The sequence below is a fragment of the Plectropomus leopardus genome, chromosome 4, assembly GCF_026936395.1.
Source record: "Plectropomus leopardus strain MGB_pleo_1.0 chromosome 4, ASM2693639v1, whole genome shotgun sequence".
In the NCBI taxonomy this organism is placed as follows: domain Eukaryota; kingdom Metazoa; phylum Chordata; class Actinopteri; order Perciformes; family Serranidae; genus Plectropomus; species Plectropomus leopardus.
In genome coordinates, this window is record NC_142179.1 from 29368147 (window position 1) to 29383647 (window position 15501).

At 42.8% G+C, this 15501-nt stretch overlaps 1 protein-coding gene across 7 annotated transcripts in view; it reads left to right on the forward strand.

Annotated features, from left to right (window-relative positions):
• ncor2 (nuclear receptor corepressor 2) overlaps positions 1-15501 on the forward strand; it is a 105229-nt gene that overhangs the window by 79965 nt on the left and 9763 nt on the right. For 4 of the 7 annotated variants that reach the window (XM_088077056.1, XM_088077058.1, XM_088077057.1 and 1 more), the window contains 12 exons: positions 103-206; positions 3009-3159; positions 3870-4019; positions 4185-4277; positions 4963-5180; positions 6167-6512; positions 6627-6830; positions 7737-7988; positions 11729-11881; positions 11977-12255; positions 12374-12560; positions 12688-13181. In XM_088077056.1, the coding sequence (XP_087933182.1) occupies positions 103-206; positions 3009-3159; positions 3870-4019; positions 4185-4277; positions 4963-5180; positions 6167-6512; positions 6627-6830; positions 7737-7988; positions 11729-11881; positions 11977-12255; positions 12374-12560; positions 12688-13181 (2631 nt within the window). The remainder of the gene's footprint in view (positions 1-102; positions 207-3008; positions 3160-3869; positions 4020-4184; positions 4278-4962; positions 5181-6166; positions 6513-6626; positions 6831-7736; positions 7989-11728; positions 11882-11976; positions 12256-12373; positions 12561-12687; positions 13182-15501) is intronic. The other 3 variants (XM_088077060.1, XM_088077061.1, XM_042488083.2) reach the window with 2 other exon arrangements.

The window sequence follows — 15501 nt, forward strand, 5'->3', positions numbered from 1 at the left end:
TGACCACTTGACATCTCCAATGACTGTTTACATTGTGCTGCACTTTCAACTTCCCTTTATACTGCTTTTCTTTCTTACTATCTTCACATTATATCTTCACAGGTTCTATTCCAGCTGTTCAGGGGGGCAGTATCACAAAGGGCATCCCAGGGACCAGAATGCATCCAGATTCCTCAATCTCCTACAGAGGAGGCTCCATTACTCAGGTGAGCTCAGACCAGCCAAGTACTGCAAGTGTAAATCCTCGGTCCTTCTGAAGTCACTAGTGAGGAATGTTGCACTCAAGTTTCTCTCTCCGTGGCAATCACAGTCGAGATTTGATGTCGATAGTTACATTTTTCCACATAACTAAGCCTTCACAGTGCACACTTGATTTAAAGTAGACCCACATTATAAGTAAAGAAGTCAGTCAATTTTTTATAGGTTTAAGAGCCAAGTAATTTAACATTCAGAAAATATAAAGATTGTTTTAGACATACTCAAAGAAAATCACTTTTAGCGACAAAGAGGGGGAGACCTCACTGTTTTACTTTAAAATGTTCTTTTGCTGCCAGTGGTGGGGGTTAATTGTTGTGTATTTGTTTGTGTATGTTATTTGTTACCCATGTTAAACAATAGGAAAAGCTGATAACAAAAAACATATATACAACACTTTATTGGATACTTGACCAGCCGAACATTTCATATCTATAGAGTATATGCAGCCCCTATTTTTTTAAAATATCCTACCACTGTTTTTACTCTCACTGTAATAGGATCTCCCATATATGCAGTTTGTTATCGTAGTGTTGGGTGTGGCTGATGTGAGTGCGTTATGAATATTCTGCTGACAGCGTTCAAATGTGTGTAGAGCATTACGACAGATAGCTGGCAAAACCGTTCTCTTCCCCTTTATTTGAAGAGCCTCTGAACAACCTCCGAAAGTGATTTGAATAAGTCCATTTATAAATGAACCACCATAAATGAGCAGTCCCGCGGGTGTAAAGGAGACTTGCTAATTTATTCTGTATAAGATATGTGGCCAAGTTTTTGCTTTTAGATCGTTGTGCAGTGACACATTCAGGTTAATGTTATTTGCTTTGTACAGATGCTGATGGATGTAAATACTGAACTGAAACTGACGGCATGTTAAACTGTGTGAAGGTTCATGATAGTAACAGCCTATGTGGCTATTGCACAGACAACCCACACTCTGCATTTTTCATTACCCACACACCTTTTCTGACTGTTAACACTAGTTTTGCCCAAATCGATGTTGTCGTTTGCCCGTACAGTTTAAAACTGCAGGCGTCAAACAAGCACCCTTTGTGTTACTGGGCTTCGATTTGTGTACTAGAAAGAGAGAGCAGCAGATCTGTTTAGACGTCATGAGGAAAGCAAGTGCTGCTGCTGCTGCTGCTGCTGCTGCTGGATTTCCCTGCTGCTGTGACATAACCACAGCTCTGTCACCCTAGCAACAGGTACACACTGTACCATGTCTGTTCCCTCTTTTATTTATCTATTTACCCCAGACTCCGGCTAAACCCAGTCATTGATATGCTCACTGTAATATCACATCCAACTGGCACACAAGAGAAAACGGGTGTTGAGGAGGCTGTTATCCTGTGTGATGGATTAGTAAGGAGGAGGTGAAAGTGATAAAGAATAATCAGCGCCGTTGTAGAGGGACGGCTCATTTGTTTGTTTAGCTTGCAGCTAGATTAGCACCCAGATATGGCTATGTTGCACCTTCTTCGGGAGTAAAAGAGGACTGCTTTAGTCAGTGCCATCTGATCCTGTAATCATAACCCCCATTACACAGAGCCCTACTATTCTGGCCTCCAACCGTCAACGGTGTCTTCTTGGAAAAGCTAACCAATAGACAAGAAATGTGATCTGAGGCACTACTGTGTCTCCTACTCAAACGCCCACCGCCACTCTCAGGCAGTGTAGAAATATGACTCATACTCTGGGTACGAGTGATGTGACTCAAGGTTTCAACAAAGCCTGTTGTCATCTGTTGTTGCACCTCCGCTTCTCCGTGGAGTACTATTGTATTTCAGAGCTGTGTTTGTGTATTTATTTATTTATTTATTTATTTATTTATTTGGATCACGTTTATCTGACACCATTGTACCAAACACTTTTTCTGCAGCACAAACAATTCAAGAAACGGAGTACACATTTTATACGTAACGTAAAATATATTACGGTCGGTCCAATTTTATCCAATTCAACAACCCTGAAAGGAAAAACAAAGACTATACTGTCACTTACACTATCTGCACCATAATAAAATCAATCAGAATTGTTTGACCTGCACTGTGCCTCATTAAAAATAGGGCTACAATATGAGGAAAATATGTAATATGCAATAACATTGATGAATATCTTGTTACAATGTTACTTGTTACAAATACACAGATATGAAAGTGTAGTTCTGCCTTTCGGCTGGTCTTAGTACTGCTAAAATATAACAAATTGCTTGTTTAATTTTTTTTAAAAAAAGGAAATGATCTCCAACTGTGTTATTATAAAACAAATTGGACACTGATGTGAACCCAAAAGGCCCCCAATAAAAAGAATGATATATTATGCAGTCCTAAATTAAAGCCCTAAAAAAAAAGTTGTTTTCTTAATTGATTTTATGCGGGGCCGTTGAAAAGATATGGGTTATTCTCATATCAAGTAAGAGCTGTATAACTCTGTTTTCATAGCACTGGCTGTGGGCTTTGGAATGCATCTTATCTGCTGTAAAGTTTCTTGATAGTGGTAGTGCTGATAGATATCCTCTTGGCAGTGCTACATAGCCTGGTGCAGCCTGAGAGGACAAGTTTAAGTATATTTGCTGAGAATGAGGCTTGATTTAATATAACTTTGGCATGTAAAGGCGATTCTGAAAAGTGACTACTGATAGCCTTCTTTTCTAGGTCCTCGCTACAATTTGTCACATAACGTTTGCCTTAACAACAGCTGCTTCTGCACACTGAGATGATAAAGTGCAGGTGCTTCTCCTCTCTTCGCCACAGGGGACACCGGCTGATGTGCTGTACAAGGGAACCATAACCCGTTTGATCACAGAGGACAGCGCCAGCCGGGCTGAGAGGGAACGGGATGAAGCACTGTCTAAAGGCCAAATTCTCTATGAGGGCATCAGTGGGCACATTCTCACATACGACCGTGAGTACATCAGCTCGGCTGCAGTGTATTTGATGCCATGGCCAATGATTCATTTCATTTTGAGTAAGATCTGGCACAAGCCCAACAAATTTGAATGGTTTCCACTGAATTTAAACCGCAGCAGCACCTTGAGTCATTCATGCAAATTATTAGATCTCACTGAGTACTATCACTGAACTAAGACACTATTTAACTGTTTTTAGATCTTTTTATTCCTATTTTGTTGCAAGGGCAACAACTTTGGTCCCTGTTAACTTTCTGTCAGCTACCAAGGAAACTATAAAAGGTCATGACGTCAGTGGCAGCGCTGGAATTTTGCATTGGAGCTGGACTTTGGTGCCACTTCTATTGCAGTTCGGGGCGAGCAGGGCAAATCACACTATACCCCATTATATTTCTGTTGTTTCAACCTTGACTGAAAAATCACATTAAAAAAAAAATAGAAAACACACATTAAATGATGTTTACTGACATTTTTTATCTAAATTTGTAGTTTTTTTTCCCCTTGTTATTGATCTCCAAACAAATTACATCTCTGCCCAGCAGCTGCATATAATTTAAAGTCTTAAAGTCAAAGCCTTTCCGTCTTTTATATGTTTCTCGTCAGCTACAACATTAACAAACATTCCAACCCTTAATACAAAGGAGCCCATTCAGAAAGTTTATGTCAAGTTTGAGGCGGTCTACAGTATCCTCTCTGTCATTTGTAGGCCCTGCTTCTCAGAACCCTAAAGATGAGGGTCGAGGTCCAGGGCAGTCCGGGGAAATCCTTGGCCTTAAGCGTCCTTATGACATAATGGAGGGAGGCATCTCTAGAGGACTGCCTATGAGGGATTCACTGTCGGCTGCCAACTGTGAAGGTAAGAGACGACCCCACCTAGTTTCCCTCGCACTTCCAAAAAAGACCTGCTGGATAAAATCTCATTTCACTCTGGTTTAATCACATTGAGCTCTCCCTTTCGATGATATCATTTACAATAATCTTACATTTCACTCCTCCCCCCCACCCACCACCACCATCTCAGGTCTGATTGGTCGAGCCATGCCTCATGACAGGGACAGTCCGCACCACACACCTTACAAGGAGGCTCATCACAGCCGCGGCTCCATTTCTCAAGGTAGGATGATGCCCCATATAAAACACGAGCACATGATTTTATGTTCACTTTCAAAATGTATAAATTTTAAAATCCTTCTGCTGGGAGACTTTTTTCTCGATGGTTATGAGCATAGCAGATCAAAATGACACAATAAGAATGAGAAAGGCAGATTAAATCCTCTGAACTGAATGTGCATGTAACCGCTTGCAAGATATTGCTGCTTAACATCGTCCGTCGTCTCTGTTTGCATTCTGTGTGTTTCCTGAAGGTACTCGCTCATTGTGCTCTCACTGCATTAGACTGTACTCTCAGTGCTCACTCAGCAGAGCTGCAGTGAAAGATAGCTTTTTCTTTTTGCCTTTCAAAGAACAGATTGTGCCAGTTTACTAGAACTCACCCGCTGGCAGGAGTACATTCATGTTGGTTTTCTTATTTATCTATCAATAGCAGTAAAGTCAGATAACCATCTTGTCTCATCTTGCTCAGAGATAGTGGTGGATGAAGCTGTTCTCAGAACTACTTCTAGTTCAGCTGAGCTTATATAACATACCAGAACCTTTCTTTACGTCTCTCCTTTCTGTTTGTACAGCGCTCAGTTCCTTTCTGGCTAAATTACAAAACTTTTTTAATTTATTTTTTTTTTTAATATGCTGCAATCTTGATTAAGAAAAATAGAATTTACATGATTTTGCTATGATTTCAGGTATACCTCGTCATCTGGACCCTCAGGACGGCTACCTGAGGAGGGAGGCTAAGCAGATGAAGAGAGAGGGCTCCCCGCCCCGTGGGCCAGGTTCACTTTCAGACCCAATGAAGGGCAGAGAGGCCATGGTGCCTACGGTGAAGGAGGCTGGGCGCTCCATCCACCTCATTCCCAGGGAGGAGCTCAGACAGCCTGGCAAGGAGGGCATCATAGCACAGGTACACACACGCTAACAACACGTGCAGAGGCTTCCCAATCCATAGGCCACATCCACACTAACGTGTTTTTCATTTTAAATGTCCAGTAAGAAGGTTTTAGGGGGATGTATCGGCAGAAATGGAATATAATATTCATAACTATGGTTTCATCAGTTTAGAAATACCTGAAACGAAGAATCATTGTTTTCGTTACCTTAGAATGAGACTAAATATATGTGACTAAATCCGTAATAGTAGGACCTTTAAAACAGTGTTTTAAAATAAAAACAATTTCCTTTAACACAAGCGTTTTAGCACTGCTCGGAAATAATCTCAGTCCACACTAACTTGTGTGAAAAAGCATATCGTATGACCATTCATGGAAACTGTGCATGGTTGTGCTGGTGTAAACTCCAAGCAGTTTGTTTACTCTTCAGTTGATTGCTTAGTTACAGAAAATACTACGCAGATGTCGAAAAGTAAAGCCAGATTTCTTTGCTTTGACCGACAGCAAGGTTTTACTGTTACTGAGAGTAACGCCAGTATAAGGTGGTCAAGGTGTCTGAGAAAAGCGTTGGAGTCGTTGCAATGCAAGTACGGCATCAGCGTGGTACAGGGAGCATCATCAATCACCAGAGGAAGCCATGGCAATGAAAAAGAGAACTAACGCATAAAGGATGAAATCATAGAAGGTATGAAGGCCTGGCTATAATGTTTCGGCTTTACAAGTCGTTACTTCAGAACCTATCGTGGAGTGAACAGGGATGTCTTCATCATGGTTTTAAAAGTCTAAGTTTTAGCCTGTCCAGACTTAAATGCAACAGGAGTGTCTGGACTAAAATGGGATCAGTAGAATTATAAAACGGTCTTTGTTTTAGGGCTTCCAAAACACCAGGTTAGTGTGGATGCTTTATGGTAACGTAGCAATAGTTGTGTTTTAAAACAAAAATGTGTTATGTAATGTTCTCTACACTCAACTGATTATTCCCTGTTGTGCTTTTCTTCAGGGAACACCCATGAAGCAGGAGGCAGCTGGTTCAGGGAAGCGTCATGATGTCCGCTCCATCATAGCCAGCTCACCACGTTCCTACCACAATCCGCCCTCCCACCTGGAGATGCGCGGTGACAGGGGCCGTTACGAAGAGGCTCCAAAAGGCCGGCCCAGCGCCGTGGTCAGCACAGCTAGCCCCATGGCCCGCTCGTCTCCTCTTACACTGGGGTCAGAGCAGGGAAGCAAGGCCCATCATAGTCCAGTGGGCTATGAGGACAAAGGCGCCTTAAGAAACCCTTACCCTGGGCCTTCACATCGTGGCTCCCCTCTGTCCAGAGAGGCGAGCCAAAGGCAGCATGATGGTGGGTGTATCTCACACAGTCAAGACAGCAGAAATATTTTAGAGCAATATAGTCCGTCCTTCATGCTACAAAGACTGCACATGAAATTCTTTTGTTCTCTCGTTCTGTCTCCAGGTTCCAGTAAGAATCCGCCTCAGGAGCGTAAAGCCACACCAACCCCCAGGGAAATGAGTGCCACCAAATCACCTCTGCCGGGTGTTCCAGATCAACAAACATATGAACGTCTGCTGCAGGGTCTTGGGGCTACAGACGTGTACCGTCTGAACCCCTTAGCCTTCGATCCTGCGGCGCTGCCCCGCGGCATCCCTATTGACCCAGGTACAGCCACAATCAAGTTGCATTGAAAAAAAAAATTAGCATGACATGTTCCCTCTTTGGTGTTTTTTAACTGTTCTGACCTCATCAGACCTCTGCTAATTCAAAGTTGGGTTGAGCTTTGTTTGGGGTTATGTGCGGTCACCAAAATCCATGTTCTAATAATACTCATAAAGGGCCACTGTTACTTATCCCTGCATTAGAAAATTCAGCCTGGCTTTTTATTGGGACTGTTGTTTCGGTGCAGTGAGAATTAGGGCTGCACAATTCTTGATAAAATGTCAATTATTTTTCTCCCACACAAATTGAGATCACAGTTCTCTCATACGATTTTTTATTGTTTTCAACAAAAACATTTATTTCTCTTACATCACGTGTGTCGTTCGCAATGGTTGCTTTGCCATCAGTCGCACTGACCCGTGTCTTTCTGCATTGGTGAAACACACACACAGCAAAGCAACAGGAAAACACAGTTAAGTGTCTCCCGCTGAGCAAAAATAAAATGACTGCACATAAAATAGGTAATTAACATAAATAAAAATGTTTTGTTAATGTCAGGGGGGGATCCTGTTGGTAAACACTTGATAACAACTGGGATTGTTCTGAAGCAAATAAGTCAACACGTGAAAGCAGCATGACATGAATGCATAGGGAATGTATGAATCTAAATCATGCTTTTTTTAATTAATCGTGCAGCCCTAGTGAGAGAGCCATTGTACAATCAGACAAGTTATGCAAGACAGCAGAGGAATAGAAATAACAATAAAGCATATTCTGTACTCAGCCACACAGACCAGAGAAGACGTCTAATCAAGATAAACAAATGAAACATCTGTGTATCCTCTAATAATTGTGATTCATAATATGACAGACAGTTCTTGACAGACGTTTCTTACTCTTCATACACAGCGGCCTACTACTTGCCTCGCCACCTAGCGCCCAACCCGGCATACCCTCATCCCTACCCCTACCTCATCCGCGGCTTTCCTGACACAGCAGCCCTGGATAACCGCCAGACGTTGCTCAATGACTACATCACGTCCCAGCAGATGCACCAGTGGCCTGCAGCTGCTGCCATGGCCGCCCAGCGCTCGGACCTGCTGAGGGGCCTTACTCCACGAGACCAGCCTCTTCCTATGCCCTACTCTGCAGCCCCGCGTGGTAAATACACTCCTTTCAACTTAAATTTGTCTAAGCTGTGTTTACATCATCTTCTAAAGATGTTTGGCAAATTGAAAATCTATTTTCAATGGAGCAACCTTAAACTCAAGTGTGCTATATCTACAGATGGAGCTGAGAGCTCTTACCATTACCAAAGAACAGCAAGGTTCATGTTTCATTCAATAGTGGAATCACCTGTGAGCTGAAACATGAAGTGCTGTTAGTGGCCTACTTAACCTTGTTTCTCACACTGCAGCTCACATGGATAATGCCTTCACAAGGATTTTCATATTGCATTATCATTTTCTCTTAAAAGTATCTTCTGGGAGGGTTGCCTGCTCACATGGTAAAGCAGGCTTTCCATATATACACAGACAGTGTTCTTGCCACACTGGCCGCAGGTTCAACTCTAACCTGTGGCCCTTGACTGCATGTCATCCCGTGTCTCTCCCCCTTTCACGCTTAAGCTGTTCTATGTAATAAAGGGAAAAAGACAGAAAAATACTCTTAAAAAAATCATCTGGGGCACCCAGTAGTTCACCTTGTAGAGTGGGCGTCCCAAGTAAAAAGGTTCTAATCTCGCTGCAGTAGCTGCAGGTCCGATTTCAAGGCACGGCCCTTTTCGGCATGTCATCCCCTCTCTCTCACCCTTTCACGCTATAGATGTCCTATCAAAAAAGGCATAAAAATACCCTAAAATAATCTTAAAATGTGCTTTATTCCTTGGCAAGGGGCTCCTCCTCTAAGTATATGAGGACTTCATATCTTTCTTGGCTGTTGAGATCCTCAGCGTCCAACTCTCTGTGCTCTTCTTCACTGCTGCTCTCTGAATTCAGGAGCGAGTTAAGTGAAGAGACAGGAGTTGTAGGTTCAGCAGCTGTTGTAATGATGGAAGTGGCAGTGGTTTGGGCATTGAGGACTTTGTCAGTTGTTATAGACATAAGTGTTTTGAACCTCGGGTCCAGGGCAGTCGAGAGGATCACTGTGTTTGGTGCTGTGTCTGAGACAGAATTCTCCCTCTTCCATTGCCGTTGCAGCTGCTCTGTAACGATGAGTAGCAAAGCCCGCACCGAGGCTGACTCTAGGGCAGCACTCTGGATGAACTTCAATAGCTTCTTCACAAGTGGAGGCACTGCAGAAATTGATATGTATTTCACCCCACTTACAAAGACAGCGGTACACTCAAAAGCGTTAAGGGTCATGGAAAACTCTTCAACAGGCTCCAGTCGTCTGGTTTCAGTTCCAGATATCTGCTTGACAGAGGAGTTAGTGTTAGCTTGACAGTGTTGCTGTTACAGCCCACCTTTGCTCAAGCAATGGGTTATCACGAAGAACGTGTGGTTCCACCTTGTGCTAATGTCCTGAACGAAGTTATGCTCAGGTGTGGCACCATGGTTGCTGTTTCTCCTCTAGCTTGTTGCAGGTTAACTTGTTCTTTGAAAAAAAATCTGTAAGAAATCTTGCAGCCCCAATAGCTTTTTCATTATGAGGTACTTAAATGCAGAATTGGATCATAAGTTACAGGTGTTCATGTTCATGCTTCTCAAGTATTTTTGCTGCAGCCACAATATTGGGATGTTTGGCATGCACAATGGTGATAATTTTGACAGGTGAAATTTCGAACCTGGCTCCTGTCTCCTAATCACCCTACAATTTTGAATGTCATGTGTCTGTCCTGCAGTGACAAAGTTCCAGTCATCTTTGATTAAATAGCCTGCAATGCCAAGGTGGGCTCCAGTGGCTAAACTGTGGCTATTGTTTTGTTGTTGACTTTTATAGCAATCTGCATGTCCTGGATTGTCTCTTGATATTTCCTCTCCATCAGCTCAGTAAAATGGGTCCTGTTAATAATTGCTCTAAAATCATCATCTTCAATTATTGATAGTGGCCTCGTGTTTCTGACAATATCTGTCAAAACAGCTGCTTGTTGCGGGGTGCATGAAGTAGCCACTCAAGGCGAGTTGTGTTTTTCTGAAATAAAGAGAACAGTGAGTTTGCATAGGCGCACAATTTACATAAAACTCAATGCATGCCCTGTTGTTTTAGTTAATAGTTGCTTATGTAAAGGCCAGTAAACCAAAGGCCAAGTATAGACAAGACACACATTTTTTTATATTTATATAACAGATATGCTCCAACAATGCAGTTTGTCCTGACTCGCTCCCCACGTACAGGACAAAGTCTCACTCTAACCTTAGTTTTGAAAATTAACAATTTAAAATATCTTAAACATTAAATTGCCATAATTGCAAGAAGATTAGCTCTACCTGGTAGTTTCATTTGCTTGCTACACTCATATTAGCTATACCGCCTCTGCTCTACCACTGACGCTAGCCAGCTGGTTAAATACTCTTGTCATGCAATATTAAGCTAAGTTTGACATATTACTCAATTTAAGGTAAATAGGAAGCTAACATTGGCTATTATACAAAAGGTGAAGGTTGGGTTAGGTCATTTATTTTTCATGCATCAAAAGGTGCCCAGCCCCGCATGTGCTCACAAGACAATACAAACATCACAAAAAAACAAAAGCAATAATGTAATAAGAGCGACTGAACAAATAAAATACCCCTCCATGCACAATCACAGTCCTGCTCCTTAGACATTAAACAAGAACTACCTGCTGTGACATGAACAATTCTTCCAAGTTAAAACGCAACACATGCCATGACTGTAAACTTGTTTAATTCATTAGGATTATTAGGAAAATACCTTCTGTTGAGTCCCCTTCATCCATGGCTCACATATATTTTTGTTACAGGTGACATGTGCCATGAAGTTTATTTTACACAGTTTGCGGATAACACGCTGTTTACTCAAATTTAATGTAAATTACTTCCATTCTATAAATAATTTTGGTTTAACAGTTGTTTCTGCCTTGAACTGATAATGAAATTTGCCACCAACATTTTTTATAATCTAATTTCCTTAACTGTCGCAGCCCTAAAATTGAACACATTTTTATGTTGCCATTGTGATCATAATCTTTTGGTATTTTTGGTTACTTGGATTATTGATGATTGGATTATTGTGATTATTTTAATCTTAATATAGATGTTGCATGCTCAGCTACGGTGGTATTTGTTTGGCACAGGCACATGTTGGCCATCAGTAAGGTTGGTTAAAGTAAACTTAATTAGAAGCTGCAGGAGAAGAACACTATCAGTTATCTGATATGATTTTTTCTCATTCATACTGGCAAAGCATCAAATCAATCTAACTTGCAGTTATTACCCATTTGTCTTTAGATAAATGAAAGTAATTTAAAAGAATTAGATTGCATTTAAGTTTCTAAAAAAGTTGTTATGCAGAGTCAATGAGGGAACAAGGAGTGAGTTTGGTTTTCAGTGTGATGTAATAAAGTTGGTTAACGAACCAGGAGTGTAAGTTTTATAGGAACACATCTTGGATCATTCATTAGTGACTTTGTCTTGTGATCCAGAATCTAATCAGATCCAATGGTTTTTCTCATTTTAGTGCTCCGTAATCATTTACTTCTTTCGTGAACCAGATGGAAAGACTTGTTTTTAAGTCAGTCCATCAAGACACAAGCCATGTTTTTTGTTTTCCTCACGGTGTAAAATAACGCTTCATAACGGGATGAATGATAACTGGTGATGTGGACCAGTGTGATGGCGAACGCAGTGTTGGGTGTTGTTTATCTGTTGCCCCTTAGCCCAAAATACATCTGCACCAGCTATCAGGGTTTTCTTTACCCTTCTCTTCTTTCTGTCCCCTAGGGATCATCGATCTTTCTCAGGTGCCACACTTACCTGTCCTGGTCCCTCCCTCTGCAGGGGCAGCCGCCTCCCCAATGGATCGCATCACCTACATCCCCGGGGGAAGCGGCACCTTCCCTGGCAGGCCTTACACCACCTCCCCCATCTCGCCAGGTACAGTTCAGTTCTCACAAACACACTCACCTACAGTTTAAATATGCTGCACTCTTATTGTTTTTCATAATCTCTCTTTTCTCTCTTCTGCACAGTTGGATCGTCGCACATAAACAAGATGCAAGGCGCATCTTCAGAGCGCGAGCGTGAAAGAGACCGTGAACGTGACAGAGAAAGGGAGAGGGACCGGGAGAGAGACAGAGAGCGGGAGAGAGAGAGGGAGCGTGAACGCGACCGAGAGAGGGATCGGGAACGAGAACGGGAGAGAGACCGGGAAAGGGAACGGGACAGAGACAGAGACAGAGACCGGGAGCGTGACAGAGAAAAGGGCGCGTCTCTTGGAAATGTGGAGCACGCCCCAATCTGGCGACCAGGTGTGGAGCAAATCGTGTCTTTCATTTTGATGTACAAGTCAAAACTGCCAGCAGAAATGTAGACTGAGGAAAACAAAATGCATTTGTGAAATGAAATGAATCCGTTTGTCGCCCTCAGGTACAGAGCACAGCTTGGCAAGCAGCAGCAGCAGCAGTGTGAGACCTTCCTCCCAACCGTACAGCCACCAGCACTCCCCCGTGTCCCCTCGTACCCAGGAGAACGTGCAGCAGAGGCCAAGTGTTCTGCACAACACCGGGGGCAAGAGTCTTTCCGTCAGCGAACACTCCAGCTCATCTGTGTTTCGGTAAACTGCATTTTAGTTCTGTTTTTACAAGGACATTTTCCTGAGCCAATTTCTCGTAAGCGTTCACAGCAAAGAGAACATTCTGATTGTCTTGTTTACTAAGCATGTTTTTTGTTTTGCCTGCCAGGTCTATGTCGTCAGGGCAGGCCCGCTACCAAGGTTACCCTGGCCACCTCCAAAGGACAGGTGTGCCTCCTGAGGCCTACCCACCTGCCATGGACTCAAGTGTAGCCAAAGAGCAGAGTCGCGAAGGAAGCAAAAACAGGGGCGGTCTACCCAAGCACGTGCAGGACCACGGGCCCTCCAGTAAATCTGACCCCAAGCTGTCGTGCCCCAGCCCAGGAGGAATGTACCCGGGTTCCTACCCCTCGGCTTCAAGCCGGCCCCAGCACCTGCTGCCTCCCCAGTCGGATAACCCTCCTGGCCGCGGAGAAAGTGGTACACCTAGTAGGGAAAAGACTCAAAACAAAGCGATGTCCATTCAGGAACAAGAGCTCCGAGCACTCGGTAAGACCACCATGACTGCGGCCAACTTCATAAACGCGATTATTATGCGTCAAATTTCTTGTGAAACGGGGATGGCAGAGACGGGCTCGCTTGTTGCCAGCAGCGCCACTGATGGTAAGACGCTCTGGATCCCAGGGTCCCCCTCATCACCCAGACCCTCCCCCGTCAGTCTGTGGCCTATTGCACGCTGTGGTGGTTGGCATTATCAAATCAGCCCAATTCATTTACATTTATTTTCCTTCAATGCTCTACTTTTTTGCTTTTTTTCCCCCAGTTTTATTAGTTTTTCTTTACAGACTTAAAGACCACCAAGGCTGCCCTCTGGAAAACTAAACATCTAGCCTGTCCTGATTGACCCCTGATTGGCTGAGATTCAATGAAAAGAGGCAGTTTATAATAACTCGGATGGATCATTGATAAAATAATAATTTTCCATGAAGATCCTAGGTGTCCTTTAAGGTGTCATTTAAAGATAGCTAAAGATGGTGGGACATTAAGGCAGAACATCCTTTGCTGCTTATTTTCATTTTCTTTTCGTAGAGGATGTGACTTGAATTAAAGATGTGGCACCCCTCCTCCCTCCCATTTGGCTGCTTACTTAAAACAGAATATTTCACCACATGCAAGTGGGCATGACAGGAATATTTTTGACACTCGAAAAGGCGTTTCACTGCAGGAGGCTTTCATATCTCATGCTAAATGAGACGTGCTCTGCTTCACCACTGCATGCCTCTCCTGTAGATACTGATAGAGCCATTTGACAGTGACCACATGTAACCCAGATGAGTAAAAGGGAACTGAGAATTGGTGGGATGTCGTTGAAAGCCTTTCCAACCACCAAACTGATTCCCTCAAGGGTCCCAGAGAGCACCGGTGTTGCACAGGAGGAGGGTGGGGAAGGGGAGGAGCGTGGAAAAGAGTTTCAGCCTTCCAGGGGGAGGGGGGTACTGCAGCTTCTGCCCCCCTAAATCTCTGCATGTTCCTTTTTATGGCTCACTGTAATTTATGCTGATTTTTTTTCTGTTTGGTTAATTTTTTTTCCTCACATGCCAAACGCTCAACACATCTCTCTCAATCAAGCCTCTGGGAGTTTGTCCGTCATTTGGAATGTGATTTTCTTTCGTTGTTTCCTGCTGTAGAACAATGTGTCAAATGTTTATATCCTACAGGCCAAGTGACAACTGCATGCTGAGCTCAAATGAGTGTTGTGGGTTTAAAAAAAAAACTCTTGTAAAGTCAACAGGAAGCATGTGTCTAAAAACAGATGAGAGATATGCTTCGTTCACATGAAATCAGGCAAACGGTAGACGGCAAATATCGGATATCATTTTAGTGGACATGAGCAGGACGGTAAAATTATGTGAGGCTGGCTGAGAATACCGGCGACAGTGACAGTAGATGACACGGCTGCTTAAAGTATATTTTAACTTTTTGCTGTCCTCCGGGAAGGAATTTACAAGCCGATGTTACGTAGCTCCTTTCACAAGAAGAAAACATTTACACATCATAACATGAAATAGTCAACAAGACATAATTTATTTTAATATATTTCATTTCATTCTCTGTAAACAATAAGGCAGCACCATCGCAACATATTGAAATACATGTTTTGTTTTATCTTCCTGCCATTCGGTTGGAACGTTTGTTTCTCCCGTTCTGTCCAAAAGGTGTTGTCCGACTGCCGTCTACTGTCATTCCATGTGAACGCAGCATGATTAGTATCATCACCTTGGTGTTGGCATGCATTCAACTAGCAAACACGAGCACGAGGGAAATGCAGGCTAAGCACAGCATCCTGTCCCCGTAGGGGACTTGTCCTCTCTGGGAGTGCATACAATCAGTCCTGCCTCCCATGCTCAACTTACATCATCCTCTCCTGAGATAAATACTGTAAAGCAAGAGTTGTGTAGGAAAACAGAGTAAGACATGATGCGCAAGGGAAAAAAGTCTTGAAATAAGCTGGTAAGCTTCCGCCATGGTTCAATGATAATTTAATATATTCATTGCTAACCATGAATGGATCTGTCTTGAGGTCAGATTTGCACTCTTAGTATTCATAGCCTACTTGTATTCATAGCAAACAGTAAATGTGTTTATTTCTTCTTCTTAAGACGTTACTTAAAAACAGTTCTGTTTGGTGCGGAAACATGGTCTTGAGTACATCAGGTATGAAGTGGCTTTCTGTGACTTCTTCATTTGTGAGTCACTGATGCAGAACCAGTCAATTTTAGCGTCATTTCTGGCTCGGTCTGCTTGGTCTTTATGCAAAGAGTTTGTTATAAATAATTAAGAGATCTGAAGTAGCTTGTCACAAACACTCAGCCATATAGTATTTTCGCGGAAAGGTTTGTCCTTTGAGCTTTCCTGTGCAGATGCTACATGAAATGTTTAAATTGCATATTCACCACAAGTCCTGATGGATGGTCAGACGTTC